At 41.1% G+C, this 19113-nt stretch overlaps 1 protein-coding gene across 1 annotated transcript; it reads right to left on the bottom strand.

The window, feature by feature from the left end:
• Positions 1-207: 207 nt before the first annotated feature.
• Positions 208-18706, bottom strand: Dad (Daughters against dpp). Its single transcript, XM_036818792.3, has 8 exons — positions 18358-18706; positions 17541-17675; positions 13600-14942; positions 6099-6152; positions 5906-6031; positions 1778-1990; positions 1569-1719; positions 208-1256 (listed from the first exon to the last, which is right to left on the bottom strand). Exons 3-8 carry the CDS (start codon positions 14609-14611, stop codon positions 1091-1093), a joined length of 1722 nt encoding a protein of 573 aa, XP_036674687.3. The 5' UTR covers positions 14612-14942; positions 17541-17675; positions 18358-18706; the 3' UTR covers positions 208-1090.
• Between the last annotated feature and the right edge of the window lie 407 nt (positions 18707-19113).

Here is a 19113-nt window from a genome sequence, read left to right as displayed (position 1 = left end):
CAGGTGGAAATGCAACCGAAGTTGGGGCTTGTGATTGTGAACAATGAATGGACGAAAGATGATTTCAGATTTAAATAAACATAATTAAAGTTACCTAACTGCTGTAGGTTTTATACATTTTACATTAAAGTTTAAATATAAAAAATGTATGTATGGTTATGACAACGAAAACAGTCAAAATATCAACATAAAACAAATAATGTTCGAACATGACGTATGCTTTCTTAAAGCCAATTGCATCCCTATGCGCTAGAGTCTTAAACCGAGTCGAATTTAGTTAATATTGTTATTTTTTATTAGCCTACGATCTATGCAGTTACTACTGAACAGATTTGTATTTCAGTGATGTTTGGTTTCATTTTGGGTGGGGTATAAATTATGGGCTTGGGTTCTTTTAAAAACGTCGCATAGAAAAAGTAGTGGCTTCTGAATGTTCCATCGTAACTAGACTATCTGCCATTCTCGAAACTGTTAACCCTGATGTGCCTTCCGTTAAGTATGTATATATAAGTTAAATATTTATACATATCATATAGCTACTGGCAATGGAGCTCTAGCCCCACGCATCGGTACATACTACATGTGTATATATATATATAGAGTGAATCACAGGATTTCAATTTTTGCTAAGTATTTTTAACAATCAATTACTATGTATTTCGCCCCGACTCGCAGCCCCTGCTCGACTCCTCTCCTCTCTCACTTAATGCCACTCAGATGCGTTAAAATTAATTTCGATGTGTCTACTAGCAGTAATTGAAACTTGTTTCGTAATTATGTATATTAACATTTAAAATGATTTCTTATGCAGTCCTTTGTTGTTCCAAATTATTGGTTGTTTAGTGCTTAGCTGGCGGCTCGATCTCCTGCCCGCCAGGCACCTCCATCTCGTCCTCGTCGCCGGATAATCCGTCAGGGCGCACACCTGTCGGCACAGCCTGGTCAGCAGCCTCTGCGCCTTCCGAAGCAGTTGGCGCGATCGCCAGCTGCCCACCTTGTCGCATCCGAATCCGAATCCGCAGTCCAGCGGCTCCGCCAGTTGATCAGATGCCGGATGAGGTCCTGCCGAAAGGGCCTGGAGAAGATACTGTCACCGCAGGTGGCTGAAGTGCACCTCCAGCCAGCAGGGGCAGCCCATGATGTCCTGTCTTTTGTAGGCGGGGCCCCAGCCCTTGGCGAAGCTGATCTTAATGCTGAAGTAGTCGACGGGTCCCATGTGGTGATTTCCCTGCTGTTCCATACTTAGCGATTGAGCCCTACAAAAATAAATAAATAAAGAGGTATTATAAAGTTAGTTTATAATATAATAGTAATGGAAGGAGGTTCTAAAATTGACTCAAAACATGTTTATCAGCAACAGGCTATTACAATAACGTCTTAGTTCTAATAATTTTTCTAAAATGTATTATTATAATAAATTAAATATCATTATAATCTGTATATGATAATAAATCATACAGGTGTTATTTTGAAAAGTGCCCATAAAAGTTTTGATTTAAATCAAAAATCTTTTATAAAAAATTAAAAAAAAAATTTTGTTTACAATGTTTTTTGAACCCGGGACTTACCTAATTGTTTCAAAGGCCTTCAGGCAGTAGCCGGGCATCACTTTGCACACACGATCCATGTTTTCAGCCAGGGTGGGCGAATCCACGAAAACGGGTGTATTTCCACGGTTGTAGATCCAAACATCGCCGTTCTCCAGGCTCAATGTGACCCCTGCAATGTGTACTCCGGTTAACATGTGCCCAAGAAGATAAACAGACTTCCTTCTTACCCAATCCGACCTTCTGCCGCGTGGTTTGCACCTGCTCTGACTGGACCTGTTTGCCTGCGGGAGCAAGGTCACGTAGGCACATGCTGTCCCCCTCACTGCCTACGATCCCATCCGTATAGATATTGACTGCTTTTGTTCTGGCGTTAAAGAACTCCCCGACTCGGTGGGCCATCTCCCAGTAGGCGATTTGGCACCAGACCTTGCTGTTGTGATCTGTAATTTACAAGAAAACGAAGATATTAGGGAATAATTTTAAAGAAATATTATAATATATGCAGAGAATATAGTAATATATAGTAATCGGGGTAAGGTTTTTATTTTAAAACTGACTGTTCTAAGAAAACCATCACTAAATGTTGCTCAATAAAATCATCATAACTTATACATATTTTATCAATCCCCACTTAATGGGATCCCCAGTTCATATCTTTCACACTTTACAGGGCGCTTGGGTAAACGCTTAAAGATTACGATGTCAAGTTAACTTGCTAATTTATTGGCCAGATAGTGGAATCATTAAATTCTTAAATATGCCTGCGATAAAGTTATTCCCATTAATAACTTTTATTTAAATGGCAATCTTGTAACCCGCATACAAATTGTGGGCTGAAGCGGTAATAACTCTTTCGTCGGCCCGTAAAATGTGATTTTAAATTGTCATAACACTCGGGCGATATCGGGGGAGTACTAAGCGCTATATACCATACCATATCGTTTGAGAATACAGAAAGAACGAAGAGACGACGACGAAGACGGCGAAGTGAGCGAGTCGCACATTCAAACAGGCGCATTCACATTACGTTCACACTCACTTGTGTGCTCAGACATTTAAATGGTAATAATTTTGGCGCCAGGGCATTACGTAAACAGACCGGCGTCGGGTATTCGGTATGTGTGTGGTATTCATTCGCGCATATATCGGCCTGTGCGGCCGTATATATGTATCTTCGTATATGTATGTGGTACGCAAACCCACAGAGTCTGTTTATGGGTTCATTTGTATATTCCGATTCCGAACGCGTGTCGGGCCAATAATAAAGTGAGAAACAAGTGCAACTCTTTATTCGAAATCCTTGCTAACGAGATTCTTTGCGGAATGTTTATGTGTGGGGGCTTTAAAAAACAAATTATTTAATATTTACGACCGCATTAAACCAATGCATAAATTTCAAATTTTATATTTAATTAAAAGAATATACCTATGAATATACCAGAATTAGTAAACAAAATGCGATGAATTTAATGTCGTAAAATAAGAGATTGCAAACATTGCGTATACGCCACCGCATCTGTATTTTTATAATCATACGTATATTTGCTAATGCCTACTTAAGATGACACCATTACCATTGCGATTACCATTGTCAGCATAAACACACCCTTGTCTTGGGAATTTATCAATCAACAATGGCATAGAGTGCATTGTCAGACAACACAGTGCAAATATCGCGCATACGCCATGGCGGCCAAATTACCAATTGCAACAATGCCAGCGGGTCGATAGTCGATTGCTGGTGCAGTTGGCCAGAACGAGGCACACACAATCTACACAATCGCTCAGCGTTTCGAGGGGGAAAATCGCAGGGAAAATCGAGGAAAATCGCAGGGAAAACGGCCAACACAATGGACAGCACGCGCTCGCCGAGAATAAATCGGAACGAAAAGGCCGAAAGGCGCTAAAGGCCAAGCCCAGGCGGGCGGCAGTGGCGCCAAGTAAAAATATATATCGCAATAAATCCGTAGACGGCTTTTTAAATTTTGCATGGCAAAGAATGTGCCGAAAGGGGGGCGGGTGTCAGAGGTGCCGAAAGAGGGGTGAGCGGGGTTAGCGGGGGCGTTGGACGCTGCAAGTGGCGCCTGTCCGATGTTTACCTAATTAGGTCGACGCCGGCGATTCCGTCGCGTCTCGCCATGGCCACGAAAAATTGTTTACCCCAACGGGCTGGCGTCGCCACCTCGCTGATTCAAACGAGAACTCGCCAAGATTGTGGGCCCATGAAGTTGATCCCCCAGCGAAAGGTGATTTGGAAAATTGGGGAACCATCAAATGGAAATTGTATATTTACTTGGGAATTTCGACAGGTTTCGCCGTATAATTTACAAGTTATGCGCGATATTTTCATAAGTTTTGGTCTTGCATTTTTATTTGGAGATAGGGAATATGGAAAATATGGTATTAATTTTATCTGTATACTTTTTTAAACTAAATAAAATGAAGAGCATAAATCTTCCTGTTTTCAGAGGTGTTTCTTTTTCGAGAAATAAGACATAGAACGATTGAATGTATTTCTATAAAATGTTAGAAGATAAACTTTAATACATGTTCTACTGTTATAATACAATACCATAGGTATTTTCCTAACGATTTTTAATTCCTTAATCTTTTAAAACTTATATTTATTTAAGGCCGGGAATATTTGGAAATTCTATATAATGCGAAATGCGTTCAACTCTGAAACGTCTGCTTGGAGGGTTCTGCTTGAAAGACCTGCCTACCTACTGCAGTTTTTCCTGTACTACATATTTGTAAATTCGTAGCGCCGCTTCATGGCTGTTGGTTCCCCTTGCTAATATTTATGTAAGTAGGTACATAAATGTACATACATTTGTGTTAGATGCCCGAATCCACGGGCTGCTACATCATCTTTAAATTTAGAATATTTTATCTTCAATCTGTATGCATGTGTGGGTCGAGGCAGTGGCCTGTAAGTTTGTCGGTGGCACACATGTGGTGTCTTCGGGGAAACACGGAGGTTCGACTTTTGTGTGCTCCAATTCAGCGGAGTCCCACCGGCGATGAAGTTGCAGCAATGCAATTAGATGATTAAATCGATTGCTCAAGAAGGTGGAATAAAGGTATCAGGACGAATGACCTAAGCATTGGACAATCCTATCCTAAAAAAATTGTGAGATGGTATCCAATATTTGTTTGGGGTTTTTAGAATATAAAGTCAAATGCAGTAGTATACCAAAACTGTTGAGATCTTGGAACCCCTCCTTAAGATTTTTGAAAATCTACAATTTATTTAGGAGTTATGTACAAATAAAATTAAGAATGAAGGTATAAGTTTAAATTATTTACAAGACTATTTAAAATCATAATCTTTAAATAACAAATCTATAATTATTAACGGAACCCATCGCCAAAACTGCCTAATAAACCATCTAATTATACCGCTTCGAGTTCAAAGAGTTTGCAAACAATGTGCATTTGTCAAAACTGCGTTGGGAATCAATCAATTTGGAATTTCAATCTATTTTTAACTGGCCTGTCACCCAATCGTCGTAAAGCCGCAACTTAACGGTCCATTTAAATGTAATAGTTTTCCGTCGTTTTGTCGCCAGTACAATGCCATAAAAAAGCCAAATGGCCGAGATGGTGTGTGTGTCTGAGTTCTGGCCAGTTTCAGTTCCACGGTGCCGTCTCAGTCGCCGGGTAATGGTAATGCCGTGAATGATATCATAGCCCCCGTGGGACCCGTAGAGCCCCTCGTATACCTCGTACCCCCCTTACCCCTTTTAACCCCCTTTTCAAGCACTCTTGTAAGTTAGCACTAAGATTGTGGCGCCATCGAGAGCGCCAACTCACCTCGCTCCTCGCTCTCTCCCTCTCTCCCGCTCTCTTTCGCTCAGTGTTGCCGCCGCCCGTGTTTGTTTTTCGCTCATTATTTATTTTCATTTCGTTTTTGCTGTTTTCGCTTAAAAGTTAATATCAATATAGAAAGTGACGACCTGACGCGGCAAGCTGGCGCCACGATACAACAACAACTTGCCAGAGAGAGAGAGCGCCCGCTCACACACACTAACCCAAAGGGGGGCCCACACACCTACATGGCAAAATAATCGCAACACTTCTCGCTCTCCCACTTTTTTACACTGCAAGAAATCAGTTCTCTAAGAAGGAGGATTTAAATGTTAATATTTTATAATATTCTTCGTAAATTTAAGTTCTAAAATCTGATTCTAAATTATACATTTTCAAATCGTATTCTCTTTACATTGATCTTCCGAATTTGTAGGGCCGTTTTTTATAGTAGCTATATATTTTATCATATAATTTCTCCCTGTGCACTCTCCCAATCACCTGATAAGCCGGGGAGAGCGAAAAGCTTTGGGTGGCAAACTCACCTTTTCCATCAGTGGTGAACGACTCGAGGAGAGGCGTCTTGAAGATGCACGAAATGCTGCTGCTTTGGGCACTCCACGTGCTCAGCGCCGCCGAATTTGCATCGTTCTGCGAGTCTTCTTCGGAATCTGCAAGAATCGGGGGAGGGTCAGTAAGCCCGGATCAAAACTCTATAAGCTCTAAGGCGGAACTAACCTGCATCTCTCAGTCTCTGCATTTTTGAGCGTTGGTATGGCGGCGGTTGGGCTTCTGAAATTATTAAGTAATAGATGGGATTGCATTAGATATCTAGCAGATACATTATTATATACACATTATATTACCACTTTAGGTAATGTTACTTTTCTCTTTGAAATCATTTTGAAAACTTACTAAATCTACAAGAATTTTAAGTTAGGGTAAAAGAAGTTTTAGGAGTTCTAGATAGTACTAGATGGCCCATCAAAGTTTGATTATCTTGTATAAGTTAAAAATAATATGAAATAAATATAACAAGTTTATGAAATAGCTTCACGGCCTTGATTATATAAAAAACCCTTATCTCCCCCTTATCAGCCGAATGCATTTTTAACCATTTGCAAATGGCAAACGCCATGGATGATTACACACAATTTCGAGTTAATCAAAAGTTCGAGTTATAAATGCGCGTCTTCTAGTCGGGGCGCATATAGGATGAGATCATGGTTCGCAAAACTAATACATACTAGTGTTTGAATATTTGAACAGCAAATCGAAGCGAAACAAAAACAGAGGGATAGACAGAGATAGAGATCGAAATAGAGGGAGAGGAACAGAGCCAAACAAAAACAAAGGCCAGAAAAAACCAAGAAGAAAAGAAAAGGCAGTCGAAACAAACCCAGGCGTAAGCGTAAGCAAGCCAAACATCAGCGCGGCGATATAAAAATAAATAATCTTTGCATATCAGGCAGCCGCACTGGGGGACATTTTATTTTTATTGGCGCAGAAATCGTTTGATGTGCGGCGATCTCCGCTCCGAATCCCCCAATCTCCGAATCCCCCAATCTCCGATCCCCAATTCCCAATCTCCGATTCGGATGGCGCTGTGTTTTTAATCTCGCTTACATTCTACTCGGCTTTCAGTCTCTCATTTCACTCCCAAAAAAGCAAACGGAACAGGTCGTATCTGGTGGCCAAGAGATTGGCCCAAACAAAAGCCTCAATGAATTGCCTGCCAGTTAGGAAGATATTTCTCATTCAATACAATAAATTCAATAATTTATGAAACGTCGCATTAACATTTAATAGGTTGCATTAAGGATTTACTTTGAAATATTATGCAAAAGATAATAAATGTTAATTAAATGATATATAATGAAACTTTCCCAATGTTTCTTTATTTTGGTACTCAGAACTGTTACTATCTAAGTAGTTTAATTATCGTACGAGTTAATATATATGGTATAGGAAAAAATTAAGTCAAAGATTAATTTATGGGACTTAAAGGGGCACGGCAAATATGTAAAACAAGGCAGTTATAAACGAAATCGGCTTTGCATCTAAATAGCATTGATTAGCTTCGTCCGACTCAATTGAATGCAAATCAAAGCGATTCATTTGAGACCCATTAAGATTCAGCAATCAAAAAAATGGCCATAAAAGAAGTGCACACTAAGGCCGAAAAAAGTGCCATCAGAGTGCAAAAGGTATGGATCTGTAGAGAAGATCTGTGGTAATTCTGTTGGTATTCCGACGGCGCATAAATCGCTTGATGTGCCTCGTCAACGGCGCCCGGCTACTCGACCCGACTCAAATGTACCCAGATCGCGGCGATTCGCCACCGCCGCCGGTCCCCAAGCCCCAGTGTACCAGTTAAACCTGATTACGAGGGGCCGCGTCATCGACGCCAACGTTGAAAATCTAACAATTCTTAAATAAAACAAGGAAGAACGCTATAGTCGAGTACCTCGACTATCAGATACCCGTTACTCAGCTAAATGGAGATATGCAAGCAGCAAAGCGGGATTAAAATGCGCCACCTACCGGCGGTATACAGATTTAAGCGTTATGGGCGTTAGAGTGGGCGTGGCCAATTTTTTTTTTGGATCAATCGATAGGTATCGACGAGACCAATACATTTCAGTTACAATTTTTTATCTAGCATGAAAATTGTGGGCGTCACAGGTTTTTGCGGTTTGTGGGCGTTAAAGTGGGCGTGGCAAACTTTTTTTTGAGTCAATCGATAGGTAATGACGAGACGAATACATTTCAGTTACAATTTTTTATCTAGCATAAAAATTGTGGGCGTCACAGGTTTTCGCGGTTTGTGGGCGTTAAAGTGGGCGTGGCAAACTTTTTTTTAGGTCAATCGACAGGTATTGATGAGAACATTACATTTCAGTTAAAATTTTTATTCTAGCATCAAAACTGTAGGAGCCACAGTTTTGGGCGGTTTGTGGGCGTTAGAGTGGGCGTGGCAGTCTACTGAAACAAACTTGCGCTGCGTAAGAAGCTCAGGAATCTGCACGCCAAATCTCAATAGCCTAGCTCTCATAGTTTCCGAGATCTCAGCGTTCATCCGGACAGACGGACAGACGGACAGACGGACAGACGGACAGACGGACATGGCTAGATCGACTCGGCTAGTGACCCTGATCAAGAATATATATACTTTATGGGGTCGGAAACGCTTCCTTCTGCCTGTTACATACTTTCCGACGAATCTAGTATACCCTTTTACTCTACGAGTAACGGGTATAAAAATAAAACAAAAGGTAAAAAATAAAACACGAGCGCCGCAGCGAAACCGAAACTGAAACCAAAGGGAGAGCCAACCATATTCCAGCTCGCCGTCAACAATCTGATGGATGGATATGGATCGTATGACCAGTCGGCGAAATAGGCAACTGAATATTCACGGTTCTGGGTTTCGGTTTCTGAGTTCTGGGCTCTGGGTTCTGGGTTCTGGCAAAAGAGTGCCAGTCTATTGAGTCAGATTCCAGTAATTGAAATCTAAGCATGGCAATTCCAACAAGTGGCCACTGTTTTGTTTTATCGGCCCTGCTCCAGATTCATTTTCCGATTTGAAACTGATTATTCATATTTTAAAAGGGAATTTATGGTATTTTCTTTGGGACCTGTTCAAAATATTTGATCAAAATGATGAGTATTACATTTACATATTTCTTTTAAAATATTTAACTCAGAGAAAACAAAAGGGGAGATATGATATGATTTGATATGATACTAAATAATATACAACACAAATACCTTTTGATTTTGAGTATGCTATATCATATAAGTTTGTTAAAAATAATGTTTATTGTGTGTTCTTTACTGTGTTTTTGTATTTCCTCTTATTTCCAAAGCCAATCTAAGATAATGGTTCAAGAAAAAGTAAAACTCAGCGCTATTCCAAGTATACAACGTAATTAGTCAAGTTCCCCCCCTCGAAACCATTGAATTGGCCCAAAACGATTTCGGCCAGCGCAAATATGCCTGCATAAGTATGTATCTGTGGCCGATCCGATCCACAGGAACACACAAAAACCCTCAACCGCACAGGCCCCGAGAGCCAGGCTTTATGGGCAAGAACCGCACCTCTCAATGAGATCGGATGGATGGGGCCGAGGCACGCAAAATGATCCTTTTTATGGGTGCTCGCTGCGAGGAAGGGACGTTGGAGCTGGAGTTGGAGTTGTAGTCGCTGGAGCCGCAATGTCCAAAGACCCAGGCACCGATCGCCGGACCACTCGTCGTTACAATTCCTGGAATTGTGTTCCCCGGCCGATGCGGATGGAATAACATTATCGACTTGTTTAATGTGTTCGGCGCCATCATTAAAAAACCAGTCACTGTCGGGACGTCGTCCATCCGCCGGCCAGACGACGATGACACAGCCAGCAGAAGGCCTGTTCCCAGTTGCCAGTTGCCTTTTTCCAGTTGCCTGTTGCACAGGCACAGGTAAAGTGGCACAGGTAACCGACCAGGTAAGGGAGGCTGTATCTGTATCTGTAGCTGTATCTGCCGACCGGCACGAACAGAGTCTTCATGTTTCCCAAAAGATTGTGTTTTGTGCACAGGAATGTCGGTATAGACATGCCTTTTTGCCATCACATCTACAGTGATTATCGGTTAGGGGAAGACTCTGAAAATGCTGGCGAAAAAAGCGGTGATCTTAATCTTGGTCGCTATTAAGTAAAACATCAGCAAGTAAACGTATGCAATTTCCTAATTAATTTGTTCGCTATCTCTGCGATTGCTTTTACTTTTGAATTACCCTAATTAGGGGTTTATATTACATTTTTTAATGGCTCATAATAAAGTTTTTATTGGTACAAAAACCATTTTCTTGTTATGTTTCAATTAATAGACATTAACTTTTACATCAATTTATACCACAAAATATAGTGGGTCCTATAAAAAGGTATGTATATATTACGTGATAAGGATTCCTATTCATCGGGTCCACATATTAAGTGTTTTAGGAAGAAAGTTGCATAAAGGTTCGGGGAATCGATTCGATAAGGTCTGGGAAAACAAAGCGCCGTTATTTGGAATTTGATAAGTAAACTTTCTATAGATATTCCTAGAAACCCTGATTTTCTTTCTGCACATGGCGCACCAGTGGGGTTTTGTTTCAATTTGAGGTTAGACAGGCTGCCCGTATATAAAACCACTGCCGATTGATGAAAACAACCCACACAGATGATGTATTACATGCATGCAGTTTAGTGCTGATATAATAGTCCGATTAGATTAATACTAGAACGGCGATCCATGTGCCCATACAGTTGTAAGCTCGGCCGAGTCCGGGTGATACGCACGTTCTAGATAACGTTCAATGTGCCCAGTGGAACTGTTGGCCGGGGAAGTGGGTTAAAAATAAATCGCACTCATCTATCGCTTTCAACCGTGATGAAACGCTGATTCTGCGATGTAAATGCATGGTGCATCTTTCAATCTGCATTCGGATGTACGAGTATAGTGCCCACACATGCAAATGCTACTATATCTACGTGTATTTTGAACGCCAACAAAGTGTGTGCATGCGCGTGCTAAAAATAAAAACAAACAAATCGGAAGGCGCACATGTATGTAATGTACATATGTACATGCACATGGTCCGATGTTTGCCCGAATGTACATTGTACATACATAGTGCGAATGGGATCTCTAAATGATGCGCCAACTAGCTGGTGGCGACGGATATGCCGCGGCCTCAGATACAGTACAGCCCCCATAAGTTGAATATTTAACTGGTAAAAAAATTTTATATAGGTCATCCAATGATATTTTTGAATTCTTCTGAGATCACTTAAAATAAATAAAATTCTCAGAAGCTATAAATTATAATTTGATATTATACTTTGTTTTAGTATTTTCAAACTACCTATAAACTTTATATATTGGTATTGGATATATATTTTAACTACAATAAATATTAAAGTTCCCCAAGTATGTTCGAATATAGGAAGCGCTAAGAAGTAGGCAATGCTTTTATTAATAAGAATGTTTTTACTAAATATCTTCTGAAAATGTGTGTTTAAAGAAGTTCATACTAATAAGTTTTAAAAAAATAATGTGACGATCATAGCTTTGATATATAAGAAAAGTTCTGTATACGATGTTTTTTTTGAAAAAAATTTCATTAATTTGATAAAAAATAAGAAACATTTCAGTATTTAATAACGTGTTCTATTTGATGATCTATGATCTGTATTATTAATGTTTTGGATGTCGATTTTTTCAATTCTTTTTATGATTATTTGTGTTTTCATGATATTTAAAAATCTATTTTCTGAGAAGGTGTACGAGTTTTTTTAAGAGCTTTATAAGACTAAGTGACGTGATCGTTTTGGTCATGGTATTAGGACTGTAGTTCGAGTACGCGGACAAGTACGGCTAATGGGTAATGGGTATGGGCAATGGGTAACGGACTCCGCCGACTTTGCTTTAGCTGTAGCTCTTTCGTTTGCGTTTGCGTTGGCGACGACGCCTGATTATTTCCTGGCGCCAGTTTCTAAATTTACGCAAATTATTTTGAAAAGAATTTAGTCGCCGTCATGTTGGGCCGACCGTTTGCGTGGCGCTTTCACGCACATTCTCCGCCGCTCTCTCCGCCGCCCCACGTGTGTGTCTGCGGGCCGTGATAAAGCGGAATAAATGAGCCGGAGAGCGGTGGATGCGGTGGGTGTGTGCGTGCGGTATCGGTGTCTGTGTCTGGGCAAAAGTCAAGGCGGCGGCGCACAGTGAGCGCACACAGAGAGAAAAGTTCTTGGGACACTGAATAAGCACCCACATATCATCCCAAAATTAAGATCTTAACTTTTACATTTTAATATCGATCAGAAATTGCTGTATCCTAACCATCCAGAAAAACTAAGGTACTATTTGATGGTATTTAAACATTATAAGTTTATACTATACATTTCTCCCGTCATAAAAAAATTTAAAAAAATGATCTATTAAGCCAAATTACATACAGAATTCTATTGATAGAAGTGGGATTTGAACTCGGACTTTGGTTATACGTGCTTTAATGTAGAATTCGTCTTCATCACGTAAAAGTGAAAAAAAGTAAATATATTTGTATTTAACTATACAATTTAAATCACATATCGTTATCCATTTTTTCTCTGTGCAGGAACTTGAATTCAGTCTTCTGCGGGAGCAATTTAATGCTCAATACAGATACAGATGCACCTTGTATCTGGCTCTTTTGGCTTTGCTCCGACTCTCCAGACCAGACCAAAAAAAAAATCCACTCATAAATACAAATACCCACACCACTGCAGAGTGCAACCCATGCTCGTTTGCGAACAAAATAAAATTGGCGAGCGGCGGCGTTTTCGTATGGATTTCGCATGCCGCATCGCCGCTGCACGAGTGTGTGTGCCTGTCTGTGTGCCCTGGCGCCACCAAATACATGCACACCGCACACCCAGTGCACTGGTGTGCGTCTGTGTGCCTGCACCTACAGTGGCGGGCACAAGTATTGGCACAGCTGGCGCTTAGATTGCTATTAGCTTTCCCAAGCGCCATAAAGATTCGGATAAGGTATGAAATTATTGGGGGGAAGCCCATAGCAAATGAATATCAGTCGATCTACACTTTTCGATACCGGAAAAGGAATTTATCAAATTCAAGTCTTCCCAGAAAACTACCGATATTTATATTTATTCAACATGACTGCAATATCTATGTATCTTTCTGAAGAAACTGTATTTCATTACCCTTGATTCCATAAAAAATGGGAAACAGTAAGTCTTCAGCAAATATGTTTTTTTAACATAAGCCCCCTTTACTTTAAAATAATTTTGAAGTAGGTTTTTAACTTTCAGGTATTTTTAAAAATGTGGTGTGGAAAAAACGAGGATTCCAAGAATCGCTTATAGATAGAATATTATTGATAGAACTTGTATATATGATAGGATATTATTCATTCAAAATATATATTTTTTAGGCATAGCTCTTGCTATATTTGTTCACTAGATGTCGGATTATATGTTTAATTAAATTTTTCACATCAGATATCCTCTTCTATAACAATGGATATATATTTAGTTAATTAATATATTGTATCTATGTTATATTTCACAGAAGTAATATGATTTTTAAAGCTTTATACAGGTGAATAATCCAATTTGAAAGACAATTTTTGAAATTCTTTAAAATATCATCTTTCAAAGTAAAGATCTGTGACCTCCCAGAGTGAAAAACGTAATAGGAATGCTACCTGAGTCGGGCTGGTGCAGGATGCGGAACCAGTGCAGCGGGTTGCAGCATGTGTAGATGGAGTCGAAGGCGGCGGGGCAGACGGGCAGTCGCTTCAGCTCCTCGCCGCTCCTCAATCCCGCCCAGAAGAACAGTCGGCTGGCGGTCACATGCTGCTCCCGATCCGCTTGCGTTGCGGAGGGGATCAGGATGCACTGCAGGTAGGTGGGAGCGGTGGAGGCGCCGGTGACGCCGGCATCGCGTTGCGTCCTGGTCGGCGGATCCACGCGACTCTTGATCGCCAGCAGGAGTTCGGCCATCTGCTTGCGCTTCAGCTGCTTCATCAGTGCATCGAACTCCTCGCGTATCCGTTTCACATTCTGCACTTGATTTTGTGGCTGATGGGCGGTGGTGACTGGAATCGTGGGTGTGGATCCACTGGTCGTGGACTCCGAGGCGCCGCCACAGCAATTCCGAAACATGGTCGCAAAGCTGGTGGCACTCAGCATCCGGCGGTCCACCTGCTGAACCTGAATCGGATTCCGTTCCCTCTCCCGACTCCGCTCCTGATCGCTTCCGTCGATCAACATATCGTCGCAGGAGCTTGCGCAACTGCAGCCAGGAGCGGTACAGCAGCGGTCGGATGCTAACGGAGGCGGTGGCGGTTGCGGTGGCAACGGATCCTTGTGATTTGGCAGGCGGCGGTACGGGTGGCTGTTGTTGTTGTTGTTGTTGTGGTGGTGGCTCAGACTCAGACTGTGGCAATAGGAGCCGGAGTTGGAGCCGGAGCAGTCCATGGCGCAGGACATGGAGCTGTAGGGCGGCGGCGGCGTCTGTTGGCGCATCGCCAAGGAGTCCTCCTCCTCCTCGTCGCAGGAGTAGCCGGAGCAGAGATGAGGGCGGGGTCGATGTGGAGGGGGCGGCGGCCGTGGTGGCTGGACGGCAGGCACTGCTGGCGCCCCATCGCACGGACCCAGACTGTTTCTGAGCGCATAACGCCATAGCTCTTTCTTCTTTTCGCTTGGGAATATCATGGAGGGACATACAGTTTTGCGGTAACATCGATCCTATTGTATGCGCATTATTTGTAGTTGACTAACTTGGTACGCGGACTCGACGGGGCCGGCTAGTCACGGTAGGTTTACTTTCTTTCTCTTCGGTTCGTTTTCAGTTCGGTTTGGTTCAATGGGGTGGGGGGGTGTCTGGGTCTGAGTCTGGGAACCGGGGTTTCTTTGGGGTTGTGGGGAAGGTGCGAGGGTCTAGGGAACTTGGGAACTTGATAAATTGTTTTTTACTCCTCGTATCACTCGTTGGCTTTGATATGCTTTCGACGGGCTTGATATGTGTCCTCCAGTGGTGTGCACTCTGCAATAAAAGAGGAGTACGTTGATTAGTCACTGGCCTAATTGGTCTGCCGAGCATCGTTATATGCACTCGAGTTTATGTTAAGCAGGGGTGGAGTTCAGAGGGGGTAGGGGCTAAGTAATTTTACTTTGCAAGCAACTTAATTACATTAATTGAAATAAAGTGTCTAGTCTATTTTATTTCTCATATAGTTTATTAATATGTATGCATATCTTTATGATAGTAAAAAAAAACTTGCATATGAGCATAATTACATAAATTGATAACAAATGTCTTGTCTTTTTAAATTTCTTTATAATTTATTAATATGTGTATCTTTATGATAGTAAGAAACTTATTTATAATCTGATAATGGAATTCCCAAAATGGGTTTTTCATAAAACAATCACTTTTATGTATTATGAAAAAAAAGTCTTAAGCTTGTTAAAGTAAAGGAAATGTTAAATTTTAAAATTACTATTTATCTCACCAAAAATCGAAATGTTTTCATTTTATTTTTGGTAATTCTGCATACATTTTTAAACTTCCTGCCTATAAAAAGCTTTGCCTACTTTTTGGCGCCTGCTCTAGTCTATTGAGTTTCTTTTTCGATCCTTTTACATCAATTATTCAAAAAGTTATCAATTGTTTCGAAGCCCTACGTTCATTTTCCCAACCGCATGTTAAATAAAAAGTAGGTTCTAACCTAAAAGAAAGTACGAAATTTAGGAGATAGAGCCTTTTTTCATTTAATAATGAGTCACATTTTCCTTCAACAAACAAGTTTTAATGACCCCCTTTTCCGATTTCCAGACTACGCCCTTGGTGGCAGGAAAGGAATCTGCCTGCGGATCGCTTGAGTGAGTAATGCCCCCCGCCTCCACCTCACCCCCCTCGCAGACGGACAGCCGACGCCAGTGCAATATGCAAAAGATCTGTGCGGCAGCATCAGCTGTCGGCGGGAAAGAGATGGCACGACGAGGGGAAAGGGGCAGGGGCGGAGGTGGGGGAGCAGAAAGAGAAAGAAGGGGGAAGGGGGGAACGAACGAGGAGCGCCGCAAATTAACAGCCCAAATACGTGTGTGTGTGTGGCCCATGCGAGCATTTCCATTTTGTTGCTGGCATTTCTTGCGCTCCTTATCGACGACAAAAGTGGCGCCGCCGGCATGACGGCAACAACAAGAAAAAAAGCAACAAAATTACGAGTCAGCCCCACAAACACGCTCACCAACACCAACAACACTAACAACACACACACACTCGCTCGCTCTCGCTCTCGCTCACTCACACTCACAGAGAAGGCTTGCGTGCAGAGGGGGAACAAAAAAAACAACAAAAAAAGGCAGGGCGGCGGGCGTGCGAGCGAGAGGGAAGCGCCTGGCGCCACTGACGTAATAAAAGAAATAATAGTAACGATGTCGGCGGCAGAGGCGTCGTCGGAATGGCGCCACACCAACACACGCGCGCCGCAGACAGACACACGGACACGGACGAGCGACGGTCGGTTTGTCAGCCGGTTTGACAAGTTGAAGAATCAACAATTTAAGGTTGAGGTGAGGTGGGTTTGGAGTAATCTACCGTAGCCGTGGTCAGAAGAGAGCGCCCGTGTGTGGTGGAATCCGGCGGCACTCTCGAGAAACTCTTCTGAAAACTCAGCAAGTCGGGGACTTAAGGTTCTACAGAGGTTCTCAAAGTCTTTCTTCGGATCTGAAGTTCTACAATCGAACTGCATTTAATCAAAACCGAAAAAAAGTTGTAGCTATCGATCAGGGATCACTAGGATATTTGTGCTTTTAGAAAGATTTTAAACATAATCTTAAATCTTTTAGTAAGGAAAATTGCAATGAATAGGAACAGAAATTATTTCAATATGTATATGTACATTTGGAACAATCCCATAAACAAAGACCGCTGAATGATTGATTTTCATTAAGTTCCAGTAAAACTAACGTAAAAGGTTAAATCTAACAGTTTTAAAAAAACAAGTTTATATTTATTGGGAGGAAATATGAAAATTCCATCATAATGCGCATTGCGAGATCAGCACTTTGAAAGCTATAAAAATAAATATATATCATATATATTTAACAAGCAATTGAAAGAAAGTCTGTATAAGCAGTCTATACTGAAGACTTTTTATTCAAAACCGCTGAGTGATTGTTTTCCACAAATTCGCATTCACAAATTCAAGCATTATATACAAGAATATGCACTTATGTACTTTCTGATAATGAAAGCATGACTAATTGGAAGTCCAATTGGAAACAATCGCGATTTGGTAACAGATACTCGTACCTTGATTAGGAGATATGTATTAAATAAAAAATAATTTATGAGGGGAACTTGTAAAACTAGCCAAGTTGATAGCCCAGTTCTACGACACTCTCTATAACAAAAGCATTGAACAAATAAAAGATAAACTTATTTCGCAATTCCTTTTAATTTGCTTTATATAAAATTGTAATCCTAGAAACCTACATATTTCGAAGGTGTTAGGTATCCTAGATCCGATTCCGAACTCTCCAACTCTTTCTAACAGTGTACTTTGCATAATCACGAGTGCACATCCTCGAAAAAGGTTTAGTTTATCAATTCTTAAATGTGAGAAAAGATACTTACTGTTTTAAGATTGTTTTGCAAGCGGTATCCGTTCTATTCCTTTTCTTTTTTATAATATTATTTATAAATATATGATATGTAAGTTGGTATTTGATATGTTGTGAAGTTCACTTGATATTTTGTATTTTACATTGACTGCAGAAGAATTGAATTATTAATGTTGCACAACGGAATTGGTTTTGTTTAACACGTGCCGACGGGCTTTTGTTATTGGATTGGTAATCGCAGTCGTCTTTCTCTTTTCTTTTTTACTGGTCAGTCACTTTTCGCTATGCATATGTGTGTATCTTTGTGGGTTTATTTAATAAGGTGCGAGTAATGTGTTGATTTCGGTTGAATATTATGTTGAAGTAGCCGAAAACCATAAGACAATAACAATTTTAACGTGGTGGAAAAGGTGTTTTATTTATTTTTTGCTGGCTTGCGATTTGCGCTCTGCTTTGATTCTGCCGGCGTCGCTGCCACCGCTATATACGTACACGTATGTTTGTTTGTATGCAACAATTGCATTTCTTTACTTTTTTACGATTTCTGCCCAGTTAAAGTTTGAACACACTTTATTATATGCCCTGAATGGTTGCCCCCTTGCTTTTTTATTGATTTTTAATTTGCGCAAACACTAGCAAACACACACGCAATCGAGATCGAAGATCCGTTATCCGGGCGAAGAATTCTCGCTCTTTCTTCGCCCACAAACCCACACATATGCATAGAACTCATAACAGCAAAAAAAAAAAGAAACTAAAAGATTTTTCGCCTGACGATTTCCAATCCACTTCGATTTTCACTTCAATTGATTTGCCTCTGCTGCACTCACACTTTTCCTATTTCCTCCTTCACTTTTTCAGTTCTGAAGCGTACAACAACTCCACTGCACTTGTTTGTTGTTGTTTACGACGCCCGCGTTTACAACAACCACACAAAACTCGTAACCGTTGCGAAAATTAACGAAAAAATACGAAAAAAGGCGTCAAAGTCCGAGTTTTCTGCATTCGAAATGGAACCGAAAATCGTTTAGCAGTCCCGGCACACAAATAACATTATTTCGGAATATTTCTCGTGGCAATACGTCAAGTATCCATCTTTTTGTTGATATCTTTCGGATTTCTCGGACGGCGAACGAGCACACAAGCGGCGCGGTTGAAAATTGTTGGGGCAATGAGCGCAGCGCTCTCGAAAAACTATACGGACGGCCAGTCTTTGGAGCTGTGGGGAATAACTTGGCAACGGGCAGAGAGAGTTTCAGGAGAAAATCGAGAGAGGGAGAAACGATTAGAACATTCACTAACCAAAACATAAGAAATAATCCCCATAAAATATTGTTTTAATTTAAATTGTATTATGTCTAAGACGTATACTTTATTTTGTAAAAAATCAAACAGAATAAATCGTTACGATATCTTTAGGATTGTCACATCCCTACTTCGAGCGCAGAACCAAGAAATCCGAACTGAGAGCGCTGAGCAATCCGTTGGATGGCGTGGTGAGTTTCGTGCCTCTCCCGCACACAGATACAACCTGCGCACGCACACCCACACTTTGCTCAATGCTGGCAGCGCCGTTGGAATTAGTG

This window comes from Drosophila suzukii, chromosome 3 (genome assembly GCF_043229965.1).
Source record: "Drosophila suzukii chromosome 3, CBGP_Dsuzu_IsoJpt1.0, whole genome shotgun sequence".
NCBI classification, from domain to species: domain Eukaryota; kingdom Metazoa; phylum Arthropoda; class Insecta; order Diptera; family Drosophilidae; genus Drosophila; species Drosophila suzukii.
The sequence above is the reverse complement of the archived record's forward strand: the minus strand, read 5'-3'. Positions and strand labels throughout refer to the sequence as shown.

What these genes read in the sequence shown, in the direction of transcription:
- Dad (XM_036818792.3), bottom strand. Translation starts at nt 14,611, where the DNA reads ATGATATTCCCAAGCGAAAAGAAGAAAGAGCTATGGCGTTATGCGCTC. An exon ending in GCAGAGACTGAGAGATGCAG is followed by an intron (nt 6,032 to 6,098) that starts GTTAGTTCCGCC and finishes CGATTCTTGCAG; the next exon opens with ATTCCGAAGAAGACTCGCAG. An exon ending in AAGGCCTTTGAAACAATTAG is followed by an intron (nt 1,257 to 1,568) that starts GTAAGTCCCGGG and finishes TTATTTTTGTAG; the next exon opens with GGCTCAATCGCTAAGTATGG.